Source organism: Mus pahari, chromosome 9 (assembly GCF_900095145.1).
Source record: "Mus pahari chromosome 9, PAHARI_EIJ_v1.1, whole genome shotgun sequence".
In the NCBI taxonomy this organism is placed as follows: Eukaryota; Metazoa; Chordata; class Mammalia; order Rodentia; family Muridae; genus Mus; species Mus pahari.
This window is the reverse complement of record NC_034598.1, coordinates 35,639,811-35,661,717: the sequence shown is the minus strand read 5'-3', so window position 1 is coordinate 35,661,717 and position 21,907 is coordinate 35,639,811. Positions and strand designations below refer to the sequence as shown.

The window sequence follows — 21,907 nt, the reverse complement described above, 5'->3', positions numbered from 1 at the left end:
ATATCTTGGTGTAACTCTAAACAAGCAAGTGAAGTATCTGTATGACAAGAACTTCATGTCTCTGAAGAGAGGAATTGAGGAAAATATCAGAAGGTAGAAAGACCTCCCATGCTCATGGATGGGTAGAATTAACATAGTGAAAATGGCCATCTTACCAACAGCAATCTACCAACTCAGTGCAATTCCCATCAAAATTCCAACACAATTCTTTACAGATCTTCAACAAACAATTCTCAACTTCATACAGAAAAAAAAAAGGGATAGCTAAAACAATCCTTTACAATAAAGGAACTTCTAGAGGTATCACCATCCCTGACTTCAATCTGTATTACAGAGCAACAGGAATAAAAACTGCATGGTATTGGTATAGAAACAGTCAGATTGATCAATGGAATAGAATCAAAGACCCAGAAATAAGCCCACACTACGGACACTTGATTTTTTGACAAAGATGCCACAATCATACAATGGAAAAGGAAAGCATCTTCAACAAATGGTGCTGGTCCAACTGGAAAATAGATCCATATTTATCACCCTGCACAAAACTCAAGTCCAAGTGGATCAAAAGACCTCAATGTAAAACCACATACACTAAATCTAATAGAAGAGAAAGTGGGGGGTAGCCTTGAACTCATTGATACAGGAGACAACTTCCTGAACAGAAAGAACACCAATGGCTCAGGCACTAAGATCAACAATTAATAAATGGGACTTCATGAAACTGAAAAGGTTCTGTAAGGCAAAGGACCAAACAACTGCCTACAGATTGGAAAAAAGATCTTTGCCAACTCTACATCTGGCAGAGGGTTAATAATCAAAAAATATAAAGAACTCAAGAAGTTAGACACCAACAACCCAAATAGTCCAATTCAAAAATGAGGTAGAGAGCTAAACAGAAATCTCAACAGAGGAATCTCTAATGGCTGAGAAACATTTAGAGAAATGCTCTATGTACTTAGTTATCAGGGAAATGCAAATCAAAAGAACTCTGAGATTCCACCTCACACCCACCAGAATGGCTAAGAACAAAAACTCAAAGGGCAGCACATGCTGGTGAGGATGTGGAGCAAGGGGAACACTTCATTGCTGGTGGGAATGAAAACTTGTATAACCACTCTGGAAATCAATTTGGCAGTTTCTCAGAAAATTGAGAATAGTTATACCTCAAGACCCAGGTATACCACATCCTGGGCATATACCCAAAGGATGCTCCACCATCCCACAAGGACACTTGCTCAAGTATGTTCACAGCAGCTTTATTTGTAATAGCCAGAAACTAGAAAAAAACCTAGAGGTTCCTCAACTGATGAATGGATAAAGAGAATGCGGTTCATGTTCACAATGGAATACTACTCAGCTATTAAAAACATCATTAGTTTTGCAGGCAAATGTATGGAACTAGAAAATATTATCCTGAGTGAGATAACCCAGACCCAAAAGGACATGCATGGTATGTACTCACTTATAAATGCCTATTAACCATAAAGTACAAGATAACCATACTACAAATCCACAGACCAAAAGAACCCAAATAACAAGAAGAGCCCAAGGGAGCATGGCTGAATCTTTTTCAGAATTAGAAATAAAACTGGTATCAGAGATGGTGGAAGGGAGAAAACAGAGTGAGAGAGGGGACAGGGAGGGGATCAGGATAGGGGTATGTGTGTGTCAGATGTAGGAAGAGCAGGAGAGAGAGGATGGAAATTGGAAATTGGCAGTGGGTGGCATCTCTAGGACATGCCAGAGACCTGAGATTGGGGAGGCCCCTGGGAAACTCCTAGCAGTAGGGGAAAGGGATCCTGAAGTGGCCACTTCCTGTAGCTAGGCAGAACTCCCAGAGGAGGGATAAGGACAGCAACCTGCCCACAAAATCTTCTACCCAAAATGTGTCCTGCCTACAATCTGTGCAGGGACAAAGATGGAACAGAGACAGAGGAAATGGCCAACCAATGACTGGCCCAAATTCAAACCCATCCCATAAACAAGAACCAACCCCTGACACTATTAACGATACTCTGGTATGCTCGTAGACAGGAGCCTAGCAGAACTGTCTTCTGAAAGGTTCCACCCAACAGCTGACTGGAACTGATGCAGAGACCCACAGCCCAACATTTAGACGGAGCTTGGGGAATCTTGTGGAAGAGTCAGAGGAAGAATTGAGGGATCCAAAGAGGACAGGGACTCTACAGGAAGACCAACAGAGTCAACTAACCTGGACCCTTGGGGACTCCCAGAGACTGAATCACCAAAGAATGAGCATGGACTGGACCTAGCTCCACATTCCCACCCCACCCACCCAACACCCTCTTATATATAGCAGATGTGCAGCATGGTTTTCATTCAGGTTCCCCAATAATTGGAATAGGAGCTGCCCCTGAATCTGTTGCCTGCCTGTGGATCCTGTTCCCCTAACTGGGCTGCCATGTTTAGCCTCAGCGAGAGAGGATACACCTAGTCCTGCAGTAATTGATATGCAGGGAGGAGAGGGTGATACCCAGGGGGTTCCCCTTCTTGGGAGGAAGAGAAGAGGAGCTGTGAGGCAGGACTTAATGGGGGGACTGATATTGGGATATAAAATAAATAAGTAAATAAAATAATTTTTAAAAGAAAGAGGTTCCATGAACTTGAGAGTTGTACCAAAGGTTATTGGAATAGAATGAAGCCTTCTACTTCTATACTGTTTATAATGACACTCCTCTCTTCTGGTTATTTCTAGTAGTTTGCTTTAAGATGGTGATTACAATCTATGCCTGTGAATTTGTTTTTGTTTGTTTGTTTGTTTTCGACCTGGTGACTTTTCTGACTGAAGAGTAGCATGTCTTTGGTAGTTTGAATATTTCCGGCCCAGAAAGTAAATATCATAGTGTTTGCTAAAGGCTCCTTGTCTATTGGGGATCAACCCAGCTACATTTTTGAGTACTGAAGAACTTTTAGCAGGAACAGGAACTCTGTTGGGGCCTCCCAGCTCTCTGTCGCCACTGGACCACCTGTGGTTATAATCTTCAGATCTGCCAAGCTTTACTGTCTATACTAATCACTGTCTTTCAAAGCCCAGATCCACCGTTGGAAATCTTCAAATATGCCAGAGCTGTTGCTATACTGTCGCTGTGTCTCCACCGCCTGCTGAGAAGACCATTTGATGTCCCAGAAGACAACATCCCTTGGACCCGCCTAAGGACATTCACCTGTGCCTTGATCCTTGGAACCGCCTACGGACATTCACCTGTGCCTTCAAAGACTGGGGATGGAGACTGGGGTTTTTTCCCCCACACTATATAAACTGAGTTCCTACATTAAACTTTGAGCCTCGATCAGAATATTTTGTCCTGGCTTCCAAATTTCTCTCGCACATTCCATTTCAGCCCAGCCCACCTCTCAGATGAACCCAGGCTGGATTAAAGTGAGTTTTGCTGCAGGCAGAAACTCACAGAACTCCTGCCTTCCCTGTTATGGTTTGAATCTGAAATCTCTGCCTTGGGTTATCTGTCTAGTTGATGCTATTGGGGAGACTGTGGAGAACTTGAAAATGGGGATCTCGGAAATGGAGACCTGGATGAAGAAGTGGGTCACTGAGTCAGGTCCTTGGGGGTGTATTATCCTTGACTGCTTCCTGCCACTATATATACTTTCTCATCTGCCATTTGTGAACATGGCTTTCCCAATTATGATAGGCTGACTATATGAAAACTGAACCAAAAGAAACCTTTCCTCTTCTCAGCCATGTTAGCAATTTGGTAATAGTAGTGGAAAAGTAATCAATGCATTCTCTTTGCCTATGGTGTCCTGCTCACAGTTGACTGAATGTGGACCCCAACAGGGATATATATTCTCGGCACATGGTATACTGTCCTGATACACTTGTAATATTTGAGTGAATTAAAGTTCTAATGTATGTATATTATATTTTTCAATTGTGGGTAAGCTGTTTTTGTAGTTTGCAGTTCCTCTTGTGATTTATAAACCTGAGAATTCTCTGAAAGGTGAACCCACTGTGCTTTGGCTGTCGATATCTAGTTCTACTGATCTAGGCTTTTGAACATAAGAAATTCACCATTTTTCTCAACAAACAGTAATTTACTCTCTCCTTAGGGTATCTCCTACCTTAATACTGGAATTTTTTTTTTTCCAGCTCAAAACAAAGATCCATCTCATTAATCCCGAAGTTCATAACGAGGACATTTCACTTAATGATACCAAATTACCTTACACGGATTTTTATAAACCTTCAATTGTGCCAAATATCCTCACGGGTTTATTTTATCTAAAGCGGGTCCTTCCATTTTATGAGACGTCAATTAATTAGATTTAGTTGTTTATGGCTAAATGGATGTGACTAGAAAAGGTAGCACATAGCAATCTATATGTAAATTTTTTATTGGTGAATATCAATGCTTGAAATTGGAAAATCATTAAATAAGGAACATAAATTATTACCAATAACTATAAATAATACAAGGGAGAGGGGCTTCTTTTGATCCCGTGATACCAAGAAAAACAAAATAACATTCCGAATCAGCAAATGAGAACAGAGGCCAACAGGCTGTCATCTATATCGGCTTTATTTTTAAAACCTTTGCACCATCAGAGTGCACTGAAATATCTTAGGCGCTCCTGAACGCAATGGGGGGGGGTGTAAATATGGCCATCACTGGAAGACCACAGGACCCCCTTTCATTTTCTAGGGTAACAAAGGACAGGTGATGTGCTTCAGCCTGCATTTTTCAGTCAGAACAATGCCGGGCCCAGGGAGAGCACTGAAGACTTGTTTGTTAGCTGAGTGGGTGAGGAGGCAAGCTGACAAGTGGCTGTCGCCCGGAAGCCGCCTCCTCAGCCAGCCGCCTCCTCAGCCAGCCGCCGGCATCCTGCTGCCTCACCTGTCACCAGCACCGACCTGAGTTCGCGCTCGCTGCCCGGTGCAGTCCTCAGGTGGCTGCTCATTGCTCACTGCGGTGCCGTGTGAGGAACGTCGGCTGGGCGCGCAGAGCCGGGACCGGGACCCTTAGGCGGCTCGGGCCTCAGTTTCCCAATGTGTGGCCAACAAGCAACCGGTGCGCGCTCGCCTCGCCGCAGCCCGGGGTGGCCGTCCGGTTCTACCTGGCATTGTGAAAAGAGCCTAGCCGCCATCTCCGGGCGAGCGCGACGCGCCGAGCCGCTTGCCACAGCCCGCGCTCCTCGCGCGCTCCCTCCTCCTTCGCTTCCAGCGGGAGAAGGCGCGCGGGAGAGGCGCGTGCGCGCGCGCGCGGCAGGCGGGGTCGGGAGGCGCGGGGAGGCAGTGGAGCGCGCATGCGCGTGCGCGTGACAGGAGCCGGGGAGAGGGGGTGGGAGGGGAGAGTAGGGTGTACGCGCCCGCAGGTGGGTTGCGGGTGCTCCCCATGGCGAGGGCAGCGACGGAGGCGTGTCAGAGCGCGGGCGCGCCACAGCCTGGGCGCGGAGCCCTAGTGAGGAGAGCGGAGGGCGCGTCCGCGTCCGCGTCCGCGTCCGTGCGCGTCCGCGCGCGCGCGGCGGGTAAGGGGCGGGGTCCGCGCGCCTTAGAAAAGGGGCGGGGCCCGCGTGCGGGCAGGTAGTCGCGTCCACCGACCCCCTGTCCTCCCTGCGCGTGTGCGCACGGGCGGGCGGCAGGCAGGGGGCGGGGTCTGCGAGAGGTAGGAAAGGGGCGGGGCCCGGGTGCAGGCAGGTAGGCGCGTCCACCGCCAGCCCCGCCCCCGTGAGCGTGCGCGGCCCTCCCTTCAGGCGAGAGCGCGCTCTTCCCGCGCTCGCGCCGGCCGGCGTTCAGTCTACGAGCCGCGCACTCGGAGGAGCTTCTGCCGCCGCCGCCGCTGCCGCTGCCGCCGCCGCCGCCTCGGCCGCGACTCCAGACCGGAGGTTTCCCTCGTCCTCAGCGGTCTCAGGCCTTTCCCGCCCTTCGCCCCGCCGGCCGCTGGCGCCTGGCTTGGACGCGGGGTCGCGAAGATGGAGGTGCCGCGCCTGGACCATGCCCTCAGCAGCCCCAGCAGCCCGTGTGAGGAGATCAAGAACCTCAGCCTGGAGGCCATCCAGCTGTGCGACCGTGATGGTGAGGCACGGAGGGACCGGCGGGAGACAAAAGGACGCGGGCGGAGGTGTCCGGTTCCTGGGAGAGGGCGCCTCTCGGGTCCGCGGGAGAAGGCTGCTGGGGGAAGAGGGCGCCTCTTGGGTCCGCGGGAGAAGGCTGCTGGGGGAAGAGGGCGCCTCTCGGGTCTTTAGGAGAGGGTGCCGCTCAGGTCCGCGGGAGAAGGCTACCGGGGGAGAGGGATCCGATGGGTCCGCGGGAGAGGGCTCCACTGGGGAGAAAGAACCGTTCCGATCCGCGGGAGAATGCTCCGCTGTGGAGAGGGCGCCTCTCGGATCCGCGGCCCGGTGTTGCTTATTCTGCAGCAGGCAGATCTTGGGTCTCCCGGCCAGGGACTTACCCGCCACCGCGAAGGCTAGACTAGATAGGCTTGACCAGAAACTTATCCATTCCCTTGCAAACCTCTGAACCCCAGAAGTGTCTAAGTGGGGTGAGCCTGGTAGTATTTTAGCCGGGGGCAGAAAAGCTGCGTTTCAGCACCAAGGACAGACACTAGGCTCTTGGCTCTGGGCAGGGATTATGAGGCTGTCGAAAATCCGAACAGGATATTGGTCCTTCCTCTACGTTTGCTGCGATTCGGTGTGTGTGCAGCACACATCATTGTGTGTTGATGTGTCAGTACTCTATTGTTAAAGTTGGCAGTCTACGAAAAAAAGGAAATGACTGATCATAGGGTTCGAGTGTTAAAGTGCTAGCTAGTACTCTGCAGTGTGGGCACGGCGCTGTGTGTTGGGCTAGAGGATCAGTGTTGGGCACAGAACTGTGTGTTGGGCTAGTTGGAGGATAAGTGTTATTTCAGTGATTTGGAATAAAACTTCATTTGTAAAGAAGTCGTCTGGCTGCTGATTGGCCAAATAATTGTTAAATTCTGCATATAAAACCGGTTGATATGGAAACACTTGATTATCAGTGAAAATGTTTCTGTATGTGAGTAATAGTTACAGAGCATTTTAAAGAAAAGTTATGAGAGATATTAACTGGTGCACGGTAAGGTCATTAAATGTAGCAGCTTAACTCATAGAAAACAAAGATCTTGTTTTTTTAAAGGCGTCGAAACGGTAAAAACTGGTTTAGGTATTGCTAGCTTAAACATTTAAGTCGACTAAGCACTAAAGTCCTGCTTACTAATAATTTTTAATTGTTAGTATAAATTTATTTTTAATAATCTCAAAATTAAAATTCAAACTCTTTGAACAAGACAAACCTTAACTTATGAAAGAGGTGTAGCCTGGATAATTAAGTATTCTTGTAAAGGCTGTTTATTTCCTTTGTCGGTAGATTATCTTTGTAAATTGCAGCTAATTTTATTTTCTCAGATTGGTTTCAGAGAAAACCAAGATTCTAACAAAAGTAGATTTGATTTTTATTTGATTCATTGATTTATCAAATACTCATTCAAATAGTAAGTGAAACTAGATAACCTAATGCTATTCCTCAGACCTTAATAATTTCAGTTTTTAAAATTGCATTCTCTGTTTATCAAGGGTGTCAGAGAAATGTTTGTTTAATGAAGTTCAGAGTACTAATGTAGGGTGTGGGAATTAGTTCTGCTTTTACTATATTCTGTTCTGGAGTAGTAGCTCTTTTGATCCATTTTTAGTTGTTTCAGTTGGCATTATGAATCCTGCAAAATGAGCAAATTATGTAACATTTAATTGAGGGGGATATTGGGATCAAGCAATAGCTATAACAATAATTATTTATAGTTCTCTAGACTAGTCAGGTTTCATTTTGTTTAAACCAAGGAGTTACTAAGAACCATGTCTTTAAAAATGTGAGAAAAAAAAAATGGAGACATTCCACTGAAAGGCTGTCACATGCTTCTGTTTCTTCCGTCCCCTTGTGACCCTGTTCCAATACATGGCAATTTCTAATCAGTAAGTTGGCTTCATGACAGTCATTTAGAGGGAACAACACAGGTTTTTATGGAACGGTTTGTAGTATGCTGCATTCAGTCTGTATTAAGTACTAAGACTTTCCTTAGTACGATTTCACATTGAGAGATTTCCAGATGCACGGTGTCTGCCCCCTACTCCTCACTCACTTCCCTCCCCCTTAAGTCTCACTGTTATCGATACACGGGGCAAGATTATGGCAGCAGACGTAGCTGATCATCTATTTCTTTGTGTCTTAGGTCTACGGAACTATAGTTTTATTTTATGAATATGAGAGTATGTCGTTTTGTTTGTGGCTTACTTATTACCCTTCCATTTCACTCTTGCTAATTTGGTAATTGATGAAGGGAAAGATAGATTCCTTGGAAATGAAATAAAATAGTCTAGGGCAAAGTAGGGGGTGATCGTGGCTGTCTGTTCCTTTCTACTCGCAGAGGTTTTGAAGTGTATCATGCTCTGTGTGTCTCATGAGTCACAAGCTATGGTTCCTAGTAAAACATCACTGCCTTTCATTTCATTGGCTCCCCTCTTTTATGCTTTGTCTGTAGCTGATTTTTCTTCTAAATTGTAGTTTATGTTACTAGCACCATCTCATAGCATTTCCCATCATTTTCAAAATATTTAGTAAGCTTGGGAGGATATCTGAGTTCAAATAGTCATGTATTCTCTTTTTAATAAAGCAAGGGGATTCCTGTAAGTGCACATGCATATATCCTTGTGAGTAGTCTTCCCTAGGCATGTCTGCTTTGTTGCTGGTACATGGTTCCGGCCCATGTGCTAGTCTCTGTAGTTCAAAATGAGGGTTCTAGCTAGGACTCTGTTAGGAAACTGTTGGAATATGTACAGTAGCTATGGGGGCATCTGTTAATTCCTGTTCTGACCAGGCAAGTACTTCTTTCCTAGCTCTAGACTGCTCTGGTATACTTCATTGAATGCATAATGGTTTTTTTTTTTTTTTGAAAGGAAAAAAAAATCCAGTCTTTCACCTGAAAATATCATTAATACAGGAATCCATTTTTAGTTTGTTTCTTCCCATAATAGCATGAGGCACTTGCTGACCTGTGACAAGAAAGAAAAAGAAAAGCAATAAGAAAACGCTCACCACCCCTATACAAAGTTCCATATTAATTCTGATTCTCATCATGTTTTTATTACACACGCACACACACACACACACACACGTGCACACACACACACACACACACACACGCTTCTGTTCCATTCTGAAAAGGGTTTATTCACATGTTGCCATAGATAGATAGATAGATAGATAGATAGATAGATAGATAGATAGATAGATAGATAGATAGATAGATAGATATGGTAGGTAGATCTCTATGTGTTTCTCCAAGCTAACAATATTGTTGTTATAGAGAAGTAGAAAAGACTAGGGGTTTTTTATAGTATTAACACCCCCCCTCCCCAGCTTTCTCTCTTTAACAGTCATTATCCCTCTGAGTAGATCATTTCATGACTGTCTAGATATGGTATCTAGATATGGTATGAGGTTTATGATGCTACTTAGCAAGTGAATATAACTTAAGTAAACTATAGTTTCTTTGTAATCATTTGGTGGAGAAAGGGAAAGGAAAGTTTTCCCCTTTTATATATTCAAAGCATAGATTTCTTTAAGGAACCTTGTTTACTTAAATTACAGGAGCTGAAACCTCCTTTTATGCTATTGACATATGAATGGAACACAGCTTAATGATGGGAACATAATCCAAATGTGTCATGGCTCAGTCCGAATCAGGCGACCTGTAATAACATCTCTAAAGCAAACAAACGCCTGGGAAGAACACCTGGAATGTGTCCCTTTAATGCCTTCATCACAAGAATGTGAAGTAATCATGACTCAGTCCCACTGACTTGCGGCATGGAATAGCAGGGATACCATTTCAGATCACATGGCCAGGTTAGATTATTGGCCCTTGTTAGCCCTGTAACCGTGGGCCAGTTACTTAACCTGTTTTAGCCAGAGGCACTCTTGTGCAAAACAGGCATAGTAATGTCATATAGGATTTTGAAATGTAAAATGAAGTATTATGTGTATAGACCACAATTCTTGTTGCAAAATAGAGAAAAATTATTGGGAGTGGAATGTTATCTTCTACATACTCTCTTGAGTTGAACCCAGTACTTTTTAAACTCTCTCTCTCTCTCTCTCTCTCTCTCTCTCTCTCTCTCTCTCTCTCTCCCTCCCTCCCTCCCTCCCTCCCTCTCTCTTTCTCTCTCTGGCCAGTATTTGCATCCCTGTTAACAATTCAGTTGTGTGCTGTTTAGGAAAGCATTTTATGAGAAATTATTGGCAACCACAAATTCTGAATTTTAAGGGCAAATTGAAAAAAAAAATCTCAGTGCGGTATTGAGACCCTTTGCTTGGTAGTATCCCAACAGTAACATGTTGTCACCCCTAGTTCTAGAAGCTGTTCTTGGCTTCCAGTTGACATCTGCTGCTGCTTTCCCTGTGCCTTATGACCTGAGCACACTCTTGTCTGCCTCAGCTTCCCTCTGCCCTGGCTTGACAATATTCTCCTTCATGCTCTTTCCTAACAGCTGCCCTGCTCTCTTTCATATGTCTCTGTATTCATTTCTTTGCCTCAGATACCACTGCGAGGGGGAACGTATGTTTTCATTAGGGAGCAAAGAACCCAAATGAAAGAATAAAGGCTAAAAGAAGCATACAAGAGCAAGAAAACCATCAGTTGTGTGAAACCAATTCTTACTCTTGGTAGGTGCTCTATCTCATTTCCATAGAAGACCAAGAAGTTTTAGAGGGAAAGTCACATCAAAGGCAGTGTGAACAGACTCCCTCCAGTGGCAGAATGTGTGTGGCCCAAGCAGTAACTGGCACTTGACTGGCTGCCCAGGCAGGCCTCTCAGAGCCTGACTGTAGGCAGAGCATTGTGTAGACACATCCAGGCCACTTGGTTTTGTCTTCTCTAAGAATTCCTACTCGTTTTGAACCACCTTGCTTTTCCTCTAACTCAAGTGAGTGAGTCTTCTCCCTGCTTGCTTTTTCATTTGTAAATCAGCTTCAGCAATCACAGCAGTTGAAACACAATACTCTAATTTCTACATTCACTTCTCTGCCCTCAGGAAAAGTTTCAAAATTCAAGCTTTGCCTTGTTGAATATATCTCTTTCTTGGCTTTATTTTCAATGTATCTTAAATTTCTTCCTAAGAATCTCTTGATTCATTATTAATTTCTTCAGCTATCTTCTTACTGTGCTAAAATATATACCTAATATTTTAACTATTTAAAATAGTTTATTACTGTCAGACTATAATTACTATAATGTCTCACAGATTAGAATATGTTTGTACATATACATTTAGGGGGAAAAGTCAGCATTTGCAAAGACTGGGAGCAGAAATGTGTAGCCAAGCAGGAACATTTGGGCTTAAATGTGCAAAGAGCTTTAGCATGCTCTGCTCCCTGGTGTCAGAATGCAGGGGGTTGGCAGGGCAGAAGGATGCACAAGTACCGACCTCAGAACAGAATTCCAGGCAATGTGGAATATGGTCAGGAATAACTAGAATTGTAAGACTGGAAAGTTGGAAATCGGAATTATTGACAAGTGAAAACAAAGCAAAGCAAATGTTTGAAGACTGCTCGATAACTGTTGCTTTTTTTAAAAAAAAACTTCAGACATTAGGTCTCCATTCTACATGCTTTTGAAGAAGAGCTCCTCTACTTCCTAGCTACTGTGTGGCTGTATTAGTACCGTGCACTGCTTTGCCGTTGTTTCAGAGGGAATGCCATGAGGGAATGCATATTCTTTCTAGGGCCATTTTTTCTTCATTTATACTACTCTATAGTTCAGACTTTTTAACTGAATTGTCTTCCCCAAAAGGATGTATTTTATACACGTGTCTTTGAGAAGAAAAATAATGTTTGGAAAGTTTCCAGCAGAAATGCAGAATACCTATAGTCTAGTGATAGATGTTTTAGAATTATTAGTTGATAAAAAAGAACTCTGCTGCTTTAAAGAAGATCATGAAATAGACGTCCTTTGCTCAAACATAAAGAGAGTGTTGAAATCTTGGAAGTCATTTTAGGTGGATTACTATAAAGACAAAAAGCATTTGAGCTAAGGCAGTTAAAATCCAACTTTAGGAAACCACTTGGAAACATAGCATCTGTTCTTCAGTTGTGTTCTCTGAAGTGGAGTTCTAGAACAGGGAGAACAATTAGTCATGGAAAATACCCAGGTCACTAGGGAGACCAGAACTTATGTGGAAGAAAGAGGTTTGGATTTGCCATCAGTTTTAGAGTGGTCTTTAAGCAGCTTTGTTGGATTTCACTCCCAGACAAACAGAGTGAACACAGTTTGGGGAAGGCCAAAGTTGAATCCCAAAGATGAACTAAGTCTGCAATCCAGGTTTGTTAAAAAATGCTACCAAGAGTCTGATAGTTCAAAGTCATGTCATAGCTACGATGAAACAAAGAGCATCTCAACTGCATATGTAGCTAGTTTGCCATTTTATGAGCTGTGGTTGTGGTCCATTTACTAAGCTGCTCTGGGAATTCCCTGTTTATACTATTGGCTACAGTGGTAGAGGCAACTTCTATGGATACATCTTTTTGTTTTGTTTTGTTTTCTACACCAAGGAGGGTTTTGCTACCTATGAATATCATAGAAGGTTTATAGCTTCATTCACTAGTCATATGCCATTAAAGGTGAGGCACACGCAATTTTACTGTATACTTTGGTTTTGATGAAAACTTGTCTTCCAGAAGTCAGAAGCTGATGAATTTCTCAGTCTTTAAGACTTTAAAAGCTACTGACTAAGGCCAACAAGAACCAAGATAATCTTGCACATTTATTATGTGGCCAGTTCCTAATGGCAGTATTTTATGTCTATGATGTAAACCAGAAGTTAGTTATCATGGCCTTGAGTCAGATCCCCAAACCTGCTACCTGTTGATATATGTAAAACTATACTGGAACACAGACATGCCTGTTTTATATAAATATAATAAATTTATATTTTTATAAATTTATTTTCTATTAATTACATATTATCTGTGACTACAGTGTCCTTAGAGAAGAGGTAACTGGCTGTGACAGAGACCACATAATCTACAAACCCACAAACCCTTTAAAATAGTTACTTTGTGACCATTAACTAAAGTATGCACTAATACCTACTATAAAACTGGCTGTGAGCTAACCCCTCTTGACAGGATAAAGATGTTGACGTTTGTTAAAGAAAGTTGTAGACTGATTTACTTTTGCATATTACCAAAGTTTTGAGATTATATACATTCTTCAGAGATCCATAGGAACTTAAATAATGCCGTAGGTTAGTCCTGTGTAGGGTTGCTCCAAGATGAATGACCCTGTAGGTCCTCACATCTGAGTTTAGGAAGGATGTTTGTAAGTGCAGACATGTACAGGTGTACTTACAATTCTAGTACTAATATGTTTTCAAGTGTCAGAGGGGGGTATCAACTCTGAAGACATGTTGAGTTATAGTAATAAATATTACTTAAGATTTTTATACATATCATATTCTTTATTCTAAACCATACTATTAGAAAGTATGAGCCAGGCATAATGAAACATGTATTCATTGTAGAGTCATTGTAGAACTTGGGAAGCAGAGACAAGAGGATCAGGAATTCAAGGTCAGCCTGAGCTACATGAGATCTAGGCTCAAACAGAATCAACATCTTATCATTTTATTGTCTATAATCTATCTAACCGGGTATAGTAAAAGACATTTTGAGAAAAAATTTCCTACCTGCCATTGCTTGATAAATCCAAGTTACTAAAAATGAAAATGAAAACAAAAATGATAAAGGTGTCAGCACACAAAAATCAACTAATATTCTTTTAAGTTTCTAGATGAGTGACTCAGAGATTGACAGTTCACAGACCATCCTTAGTGGGTGGAGCAACTGTCTAAAAGTAATACTAGAGTGCAGTGCCATTTTGTTCTCTGGGGTTTCATTTACAGGCCCTGATCTTAAGTAATTAATGAGTCCTGCTTTGGGGCAGGAGAGATGATGGCTCAGAATTACAAGCACTGCCTTACAGAGGACTCAGGTTTGTTTCCCAGCACTTACATGGTGGCTCACAACCCTTTATAACTCCAGCTTCAGGGAATCCAAAAACTCCTTCCCCTTCAGGGGCTGCACACATGTGGTGCACAGACATGCACAAACACAAAACACCCTTACACATAAAATAAAGAGAAAACCTAAATGAGGCCTACTTTGTTTCCTATTGTAGTCCTGATTTCTTTTTTTTTTTTTTTTTTTTTTTTTTTTGCTATTTATTTGTATATGTGTTCCAACCTTAAGGGTCTATATTCAGAACAGTCAGAGGTAGAAGGAAGGCTCCCAGAATACATATTTACTTGGATCCTGCATTCAAAGTAAGTCAAATAATGTGGAGAAAGACACAGAAATAACTCTGTTGTCAGTTTGTTGTTAACATTTTTCTGGATGTTAAAAGTAAAATATCAGGGGAGGAAGTAGAAGACAAGCATTTCTGATAGAGATGAGAGCAGGCTGGACACATATGAGTGCTAACTCATGCTCACAGGGTGCACTGGGTGTGATGTTGCTGGGGAAGGAAGTGTGCCTGGGATAGGAGAATATGCTTGAAGCTTCTTAGAGCTGGCTAACAAGTAACTTGTAATATATATATATATATATATATGTGTGTGTGTAATACATATATTGAACATTGTATGTGTATATTGTAAATGTATATTACATACTACATGTGCACATACATATATGTAATGTGTGTAGATAGAGAGGTAGGTAGATAGATATATACACACACATATCTTATAATCATGCCATAACCTAATGGCTCAGTTCCAAGTATAAGTTTATCTTGTTAGTACATAGCTGCTTTCAAACTTTCTAATTGGTAGAGAACCTTTTTTCTCTTTTATTTTTCACTGCATTATAGGTCTAAAATTCTGATTCAGACAAAAAGGAATGGCAAACTGATTTTTTTTTTAGCCTTCTTTTCTTTCTCAGTATATTCTCCAAGTTTGCTAATCTAGACTTACTGAGAAATAGTAAGTCTCCCACACTTGAATTATAAAGGGTGGCATGTTTCATCAGGAGGGCGGTGACAATGTATCAGTTTGGCTTTCATTGTCCATGTAATACTGTTTTATGAAAGCCACATTGATCATATGTTAAATGCTCATTCTCAAGCTTTTCTTTATTAAAATTTCAGACCAATTTATATTGCTTGAATGTTGAATTTCATCTTTATATATAGTTTATTACTGAAAAATTACTTGTATTTTATAAACATGGAAATATTGTGGACATATTTTCAGGCTAAGATTTCTTTTTTTTTTTAAGATTAATTCATTTGTTATATGTAAATATACTATTGTAGCTGTCTTTGTCTTCAGACATCCTAGAAGAGGGCATTAGATTTCATTACAGATGGTTGTGAGCTACCATGTAGTTGCTGGGATTTGAACTCAGGACCTTCAGAAGTCAGTGCTTTTAACTGCTGAGCCATCTCTCCAGCCTGACTAAGGTTTCTTTTAGCTTTCGAAAAGATTTAGATAAATTTGTTTTTCCAAGTTATTATATTTGAAAGATGCTTTTCAAAACTTTTAGTTGATTAAATTTTTATTTCCTCTGAAATATTCATATTTCATTTCACAGTGCTGAGCTAATGATTTTTGATATTTTCTGTCTATAATATTATAGTTAGCTTGTGGGAAAATTATCTACAATATAAAAGAACAGTTTATATGTGATGACCCAACACTTTTCAAATACCTTAATGTCTAATCCTTATCAATGACAACTACTTCTTTATGAAATCTGATGGCAACTTACAAGAGCTGCCCCTCCCGATGTTTTTAACTTCATCTTCTCCTCTTAATGTTGTGTCTCAACATTTCTCAGTATCTCACTGACGGGGCATTAAAAATTGACTTTGACATTCATTCTTTCTGTGTTGTGTGTGGCTTTACTGTTTTTAAATGTTTCAAAACCACATGTGGAACCCTGCCACATAATCCCTGTTCTCATTCTGCTAATTCTGTAAAGATGTTAGCTAAACTCAGTATTTCAGTCTGTCAGGACTCTACTGAATACCTTCTATATCCTCTGCACTTGTATCAGTGACTTTGTATCAACGACAAAGACATGTATCAATGTTCTGTTTAACTTTTTAAATAAGAGCTTATTTACTTAGCATATAGCTTGCAATACTAGAAATGCAAATTTAGTAATTTTTTAAAAAATCCCTGGGTTATCTCTTTTCTTATGTGCTATGATGACTTCATTTTTAACACATTTTAATTATCTGATTTATAATAACTTCAGCCACTATTTTGCTGCAAAGTTCTGGAACTGTCAGAGATCATATAATTGTTTTGCAAAATATTTTCATATAAAATCCAAGGAAAATTTGTCAATTTTCATCACTATAGTGTAAATCCTGACCAAAAAAAAAATGACTATTTTTATTTAGTTTTAGCAACAATTTCTGAAAGCTTATAGCAGATCTGTCTCATTTCAAAGATAGCTGCCAGTGTGGTCAAAGATAGCTGAAAAATTAGCTATAAGTAACAAACAATTTTGGCATTTTAAACTAAGTTGGTCTCAATATATCCATGTAAACTTGTTAAGTGGTTGAGTTGTTTTTCTTTTTAAATCTAGACTGCATTTTAATTTTTATTACCCATGCTTCATATGGGTATTTAAAAAGATAGCTATACTCCAGGATTCATTACTGGTATAATTGTAGAAGACTGAAGGATATTTGATCACACTGTAAACCCCAAAATTGTGTTATTTACTGGGGAAAAAAAACAGTAACAGAAAACCAAAACTATTCCTAGTTGTATTGTAGCTCAGTCTTAGCACATGCCTTTAATCCAAGAGCTTTCTGTTTATTGTAAACAGGATTAAGTAAGTCATCCCATAGGTCAAGAGGCGGGGCAAGCAACCAGTTGACAGGGAGTGAACCTAGGGGGAAAAAACCAGAGAGAGTAATAGGAGATGAGAAGATGGATAGAGACACAGCCAGACAGGAAGTAGAAGGGAGGGATGTTCGGTTTGAGAAGCATGAAAAAGGAGAGCTTCCTTTTGGGACATGGCTGAGGAGGGAGGTCAGCTGGGTGCTTTCTCTGCCTCTCAGAGCTAGCAGGCTTTCTTTCCCCCCAGCATCTGGCTGCCAAGTCTTTATTGGTAAAATCAAATGCTTGAGACTTTGTTAAAAGCAACAGAGGACACAAAAGTCATCCTGCTCTCTTAGCATATTGAATTTTTCTGCTGAGAGGAAGAACCAATAGAAACACATGGAACTAGACTAAAAAGAACTAAATGCTACATGCAAATACCCAAAGTAGTTTAGAAACTCACTAGAGTGTGTGTTTGTACATACTTGAATATAAACAATAGTGGACAGAACCCCATCTTTTCGGATGCTGTGTAATAGGCAAAGTTTTCTTATTTGATATTTATTCCAAATCAGGTACAGCAGCCCAATTTGATATATGCTATTTGTGTCCCAGTTCTTAAAATAGCTTAAAATAATCACAAAGCTAAATGATGTTTGGTAATCCTTTAATCATCCCTGAACTAAAAAAGTTTAAATCTCTTGTCAGTGGGTCTGATTCTCAAAATGTATTCCCCGGAGGGCCTGTCTGAACACAGCTCTTAGGCCTCATTCCCTGAGTTTGTGATTGGTTGGCTCTGGGGTGGAGCCCAAGAATTTGTTTTCTAACAAGTTTCCAGTTGAGCTCCTCTTAGTAATCCAGGGTCTACACCTGGAGAAGCAGCTCCTTAAGAAGCATAACCAAATGGTTCCTTAGGCTGGGGAACTATGTTAACCTGTGGTTCATTGCCCAGGGAAAGTGCCAGAGCCAGAGGGATTTGTAAAGAAAACAGGTTTATTTACTTCACTGATTCAATGACTGAAACCTTAAATAGCATGATGCTGGATCTGGTAAGTGTTCCCCTGGTTTTATTACCTCATGGCACATGGCATTGTGACAGGAGACTGGGGTGGGGGAGTGACACATGGCAAGACAGGAAGCTATGAAGAAACCAGGGAGGTCTTTATAACAACCCTCTTATAAGAACTAACCAAGGTCCAGAAGTCCTTTAATCTTTCCTGGAGAAGTGACCCTGGTGACCTAAATGATCTCTTACTAAAGTCCCATCTCTTGAAAGGTCCCAGCATGCCTTTTACATTTTATTTGTTTGTTTATATGTTTATTTTTGTGAGTTTGGGCATATGTAATGGTGCTTGCATAAAGGTCAGAGGACAACTTATGAAAATTGGTTCCCTCGTTTTGTCATATGGATCCAGAAGATGGAACTCAGACTTGGTGGCAAGTGAACTTACCCACCTAGCACTATAATTAGTCCCAACTTCACTGAGTATTGCTGCACTCCCAGCAAATGAACCCTTTGGGGACAAACTACCCTCAAACCTTTGGAAGAAGTCTGTGCATACTTGGGTTTTAGGAACTACTCTGGCATCCAATGACCAGAGAACTCACACTTACATACCAATTTTAAAGAGTAGGTTATCAATATATTTAGAGATCAGCAGTAGAATCAAGTCCCCTGTGATGCTACAAGTCCCTAGTCCCAACACTCGGGAAGCACAGACTGATTGATCTTTGAGTTTGGACACAGCAAGGGTCAGGCCGGCCTGTGAGTACTCTTAGTAATCTAGGATCTACGCATGAAGAAGCAGCTATCTGAGAATCATGACCAAATGGTTTCTTAGGCCGGGAAGCTATATTAACCCATGGTCCATTGCCCCGAGGAAGTACCAGAGCCAGAGGAATTTGTATCCCCTCAAAAAGAGTGCTATAGTTAATCAGTATTTGAGGCAAACATCTGTGAGCTTTGTGATTATACTGACAGGATGGCATATGAAATAAAAGTTGATGATGGCTTAATGTGCTAGATTGGGGACTGGATATCTTTTGATACAAGTAAGTAAGATTGGAATGGTTAAGTGAAGGAAATCTGAAAGAATATACTCAGTAATAAGTGATTGAAGTCATCTGAACAACTTGGATTTGAAATGTCTGTGATGTATCTAGAAAAACAAAAACAAAAACCATCTGGAAGAAAGACTATTAGAAACATCCATCTGATTCTCTTAGGAAGAGAGGTTGAGGACAAGGGAAACTTGGTGGTCTGTCCCAAGCTGCTTAGTTGGCCTCTGTCTCTTACAAAGGAGACCTTTTATCCCCTTGCTTTTAGTCAGTGTTCATAATTAAGCATGGAAGTGATTGGATAGGAGGCTGGTGCCTAGTTGGTTGATTGGCTTGTCATCTAAAAACTTTTGATATAGTTCTTTATAGAAATGGAATTGCTATGGAACAGTTAACATGGAAACAACGACCTAAGCCCTTGTAACATAGAGATTTCCCTACTTTTATAAATGGTAAGCTTTTCATGTTTACTGTGGAAGACACCAAATTTTTTCTCTCAGCAGTATAGTCTGCTGAAGCAAATATTAATTCATAAAACAATTGATTGGCAGAAAAATAATGGTACTGGAAGGAAGTTAAAGGGAAACTAAGATATTTGCCAAAGCTATTTTTGAAGTTCCTGTTTGAACATGCATTTCTTCTTCTTCTTTTTTAATGTGCTTTGGTGTTTTGCTTTCATGTATGTCTGTGTGAGAGCATCAGACCTCCCCCCCCCCCGGAACTGAATTTACAGACAGCTGTGAACTGCCATGTGGTTGCTGGGGATTGAACTCAGGACCTCTGGAAGAACAGCCTCTGAGCCATCTCTCCAGTTCCCTTCAATATATATTTCTAACATATCCTTTTGCCCTCCATCTCTCAATTTGAGTGTTCAGTGGGGTATTTGTTTAGTGCTAGTATCTTTTTACACTTAGATTTTGTTCTTACAGATTATTTTAAAATAAATCTTTTACTCTATTTAACAAGCATCTTTTTGCATAACATTTTGTATGTCGTGATCAGGCATTTGGATCTATTGTCATGCATTGTCTTCTGGTGCAACTTATCTTTCCTGGGACTTAAACTTTAAAACTTTAATAGACCTTTCTAAGTTATTTTTAGTGCTTACCAAAAAAAAAAAAAAAAAAAAAAAAAGGAAGTTCAATTGAGCAGAAACTATTGATTTTGGAAACTAATATTTAAGCCACTTGCTTTGCTAAAAGCTTTGCTCATGAAATTCTAATGACACAATTTACAGCAATAAGATTTGAACTTAAAATAATGATAAATAAATCATCAGCTACAGTGCAGCCACTTCTAGCAGCAGAACATGCTTTGTCTGGGATGTAGCTGTGTGTTCACCCCTATGCACACCCTTTGCAGCTTCACAAACACTTGGTAAGATTCTCATCTGGATCACCTGCTGAGCCTTCCCTCACACCTCTCCTCCATAGTCTACAGACTTTTCTCCATACTTCTTTGCCTGTGGTTTAATACTTTCTGGTCTTAATTTTCTGACATTCAAAGACCTCTTAAGACTCGTTATTATGTAATATTTTAGTGGCAATAGTACACGTGTTTCTAGGTATATATCCATGCTGTTTACACAGATCATTTGTGTCTTATTTTCATTGTACTTTAAAATGCAGATATACTTTAAGATCATATATCCGAAACATAAACTTATACAATATACTAATGATGGAACAGGTTTTTTCCCCTAAAATTGTGATCTCTCTCAATGCTTCTGAAGAATTTGGCAGAAATGCAAAATGGCAATGAAGTGGAATGCCAGCTAGTTACTAATACCTAGTACTAGTTACTCATTCTCTAGTATTAAGAAAAGAAACTCCATGGGATTTGGCCCCTGCCTCCTACCCCAGCCGTATTTCTAACCATTTTAATTAAATTGTTTTAACCAATTTTTTTTTTGCATTTCCTTTAATAGTCTAGGGTCAACTTTGAAAGTTTGGGAACATTTATAGAAAACCCTTATTCAAAAGATTGTTTGGGGGGAGGGTGGAGTGGTGGCTCAGAGGTTAAAAGTGTTTGCTGCTTTTTCAGAAGACCATAGTTCAGTTCCCAACACCTACACTGGGTATGTCTTCATTACATGTAGCTTTAGCTACAGGGGATATAGCACCCTCTTTCTGGCCTTGATGAACAGCTATATTCATGTGTACACAAATACACTTACAAAAATACAAAAAAAAAAACAAAAACCACCTTTTAAAAAAAGGGATAGTTGTGAGTCTAGCTAAGTATGGTTATATATACCTGTAATCTCAAGACTCATAAGGTTTAGGTAAGAGAATCCTAAAGTTAAGACCATTGTGGGCTCACTGCCGAGTTCCAGGCCAGCCCAAGCTACACAGTAAGATCTTATATACCTATGAATAAATGAATCAATGGATGATTGTTTTTATGTTAGAAAACCAATTGAAGCATGAGGAGAAATAGACCTTTTAAAAACAGAAAAACCACACTGGAAGTATAGCATTGTAAGATACAGAACACAGCCTTCATGTAGGAAAAAAATGAAATTCTAGAAAAATAACAAAAGATTATTAACCGGCATTAGTTGTTGAAGTAATATATATAAATTTTATGGATGGTGCAGTTAAGTAATATTGGAGCCATTTACTATAGGACAATACTGGATTTGGGAGTAATTTGGAGAAAAGCAATTTAATGCTATGTTTCAGATTCTTTTAGATTTGAGGTGTCTTTGAAGCACAACATGAAATGGAGCATAGGGCTATCACACTGCATTTTTATCATGGCTGAACATTTGTTGTTCACTCTGAAAGGTGGCATTCATCAGGAAAAAGTCTTCAGCAGACCCCTGAGACACACTGAGACACACTGAGACACTCTGAGACACTCTGAGACACACTGAGACACACTGAGACACTCTGAGACACTCTGAGACACACTGAGACACACTGAGACACTCTAAGACACACTGAGACACACTGAGACA

General features: G+C 40.9%; 1 protein-coding gene across 1 annotated transcript in view; it reads left to right on the top strand.

Moving 5' to 3' along the window:
* Window positions 1-5,776: 5,776 nt before the first annotated feature.
* The window catches only part of Phyhipl (phytanoyl-CoA 2-hydroxylase interacting protein like), a 44,435-nt gene continuing 28,304 nt past the window's right edge, over window positions 5,777-21,907 (top strand). Inside the window, exon 1 of the mRNA XM_021204579.2 lies at window positions 5,777-6,052. Coding sequence (XP_021060238.1) covers window positions 5,950-6,052 — 103 coding nt within the window. The 5' untranslated portion in view covers window positions 5,777-5,949. The remainder of the gene's footprint in view (window positions 6,053-21,907) is intronic.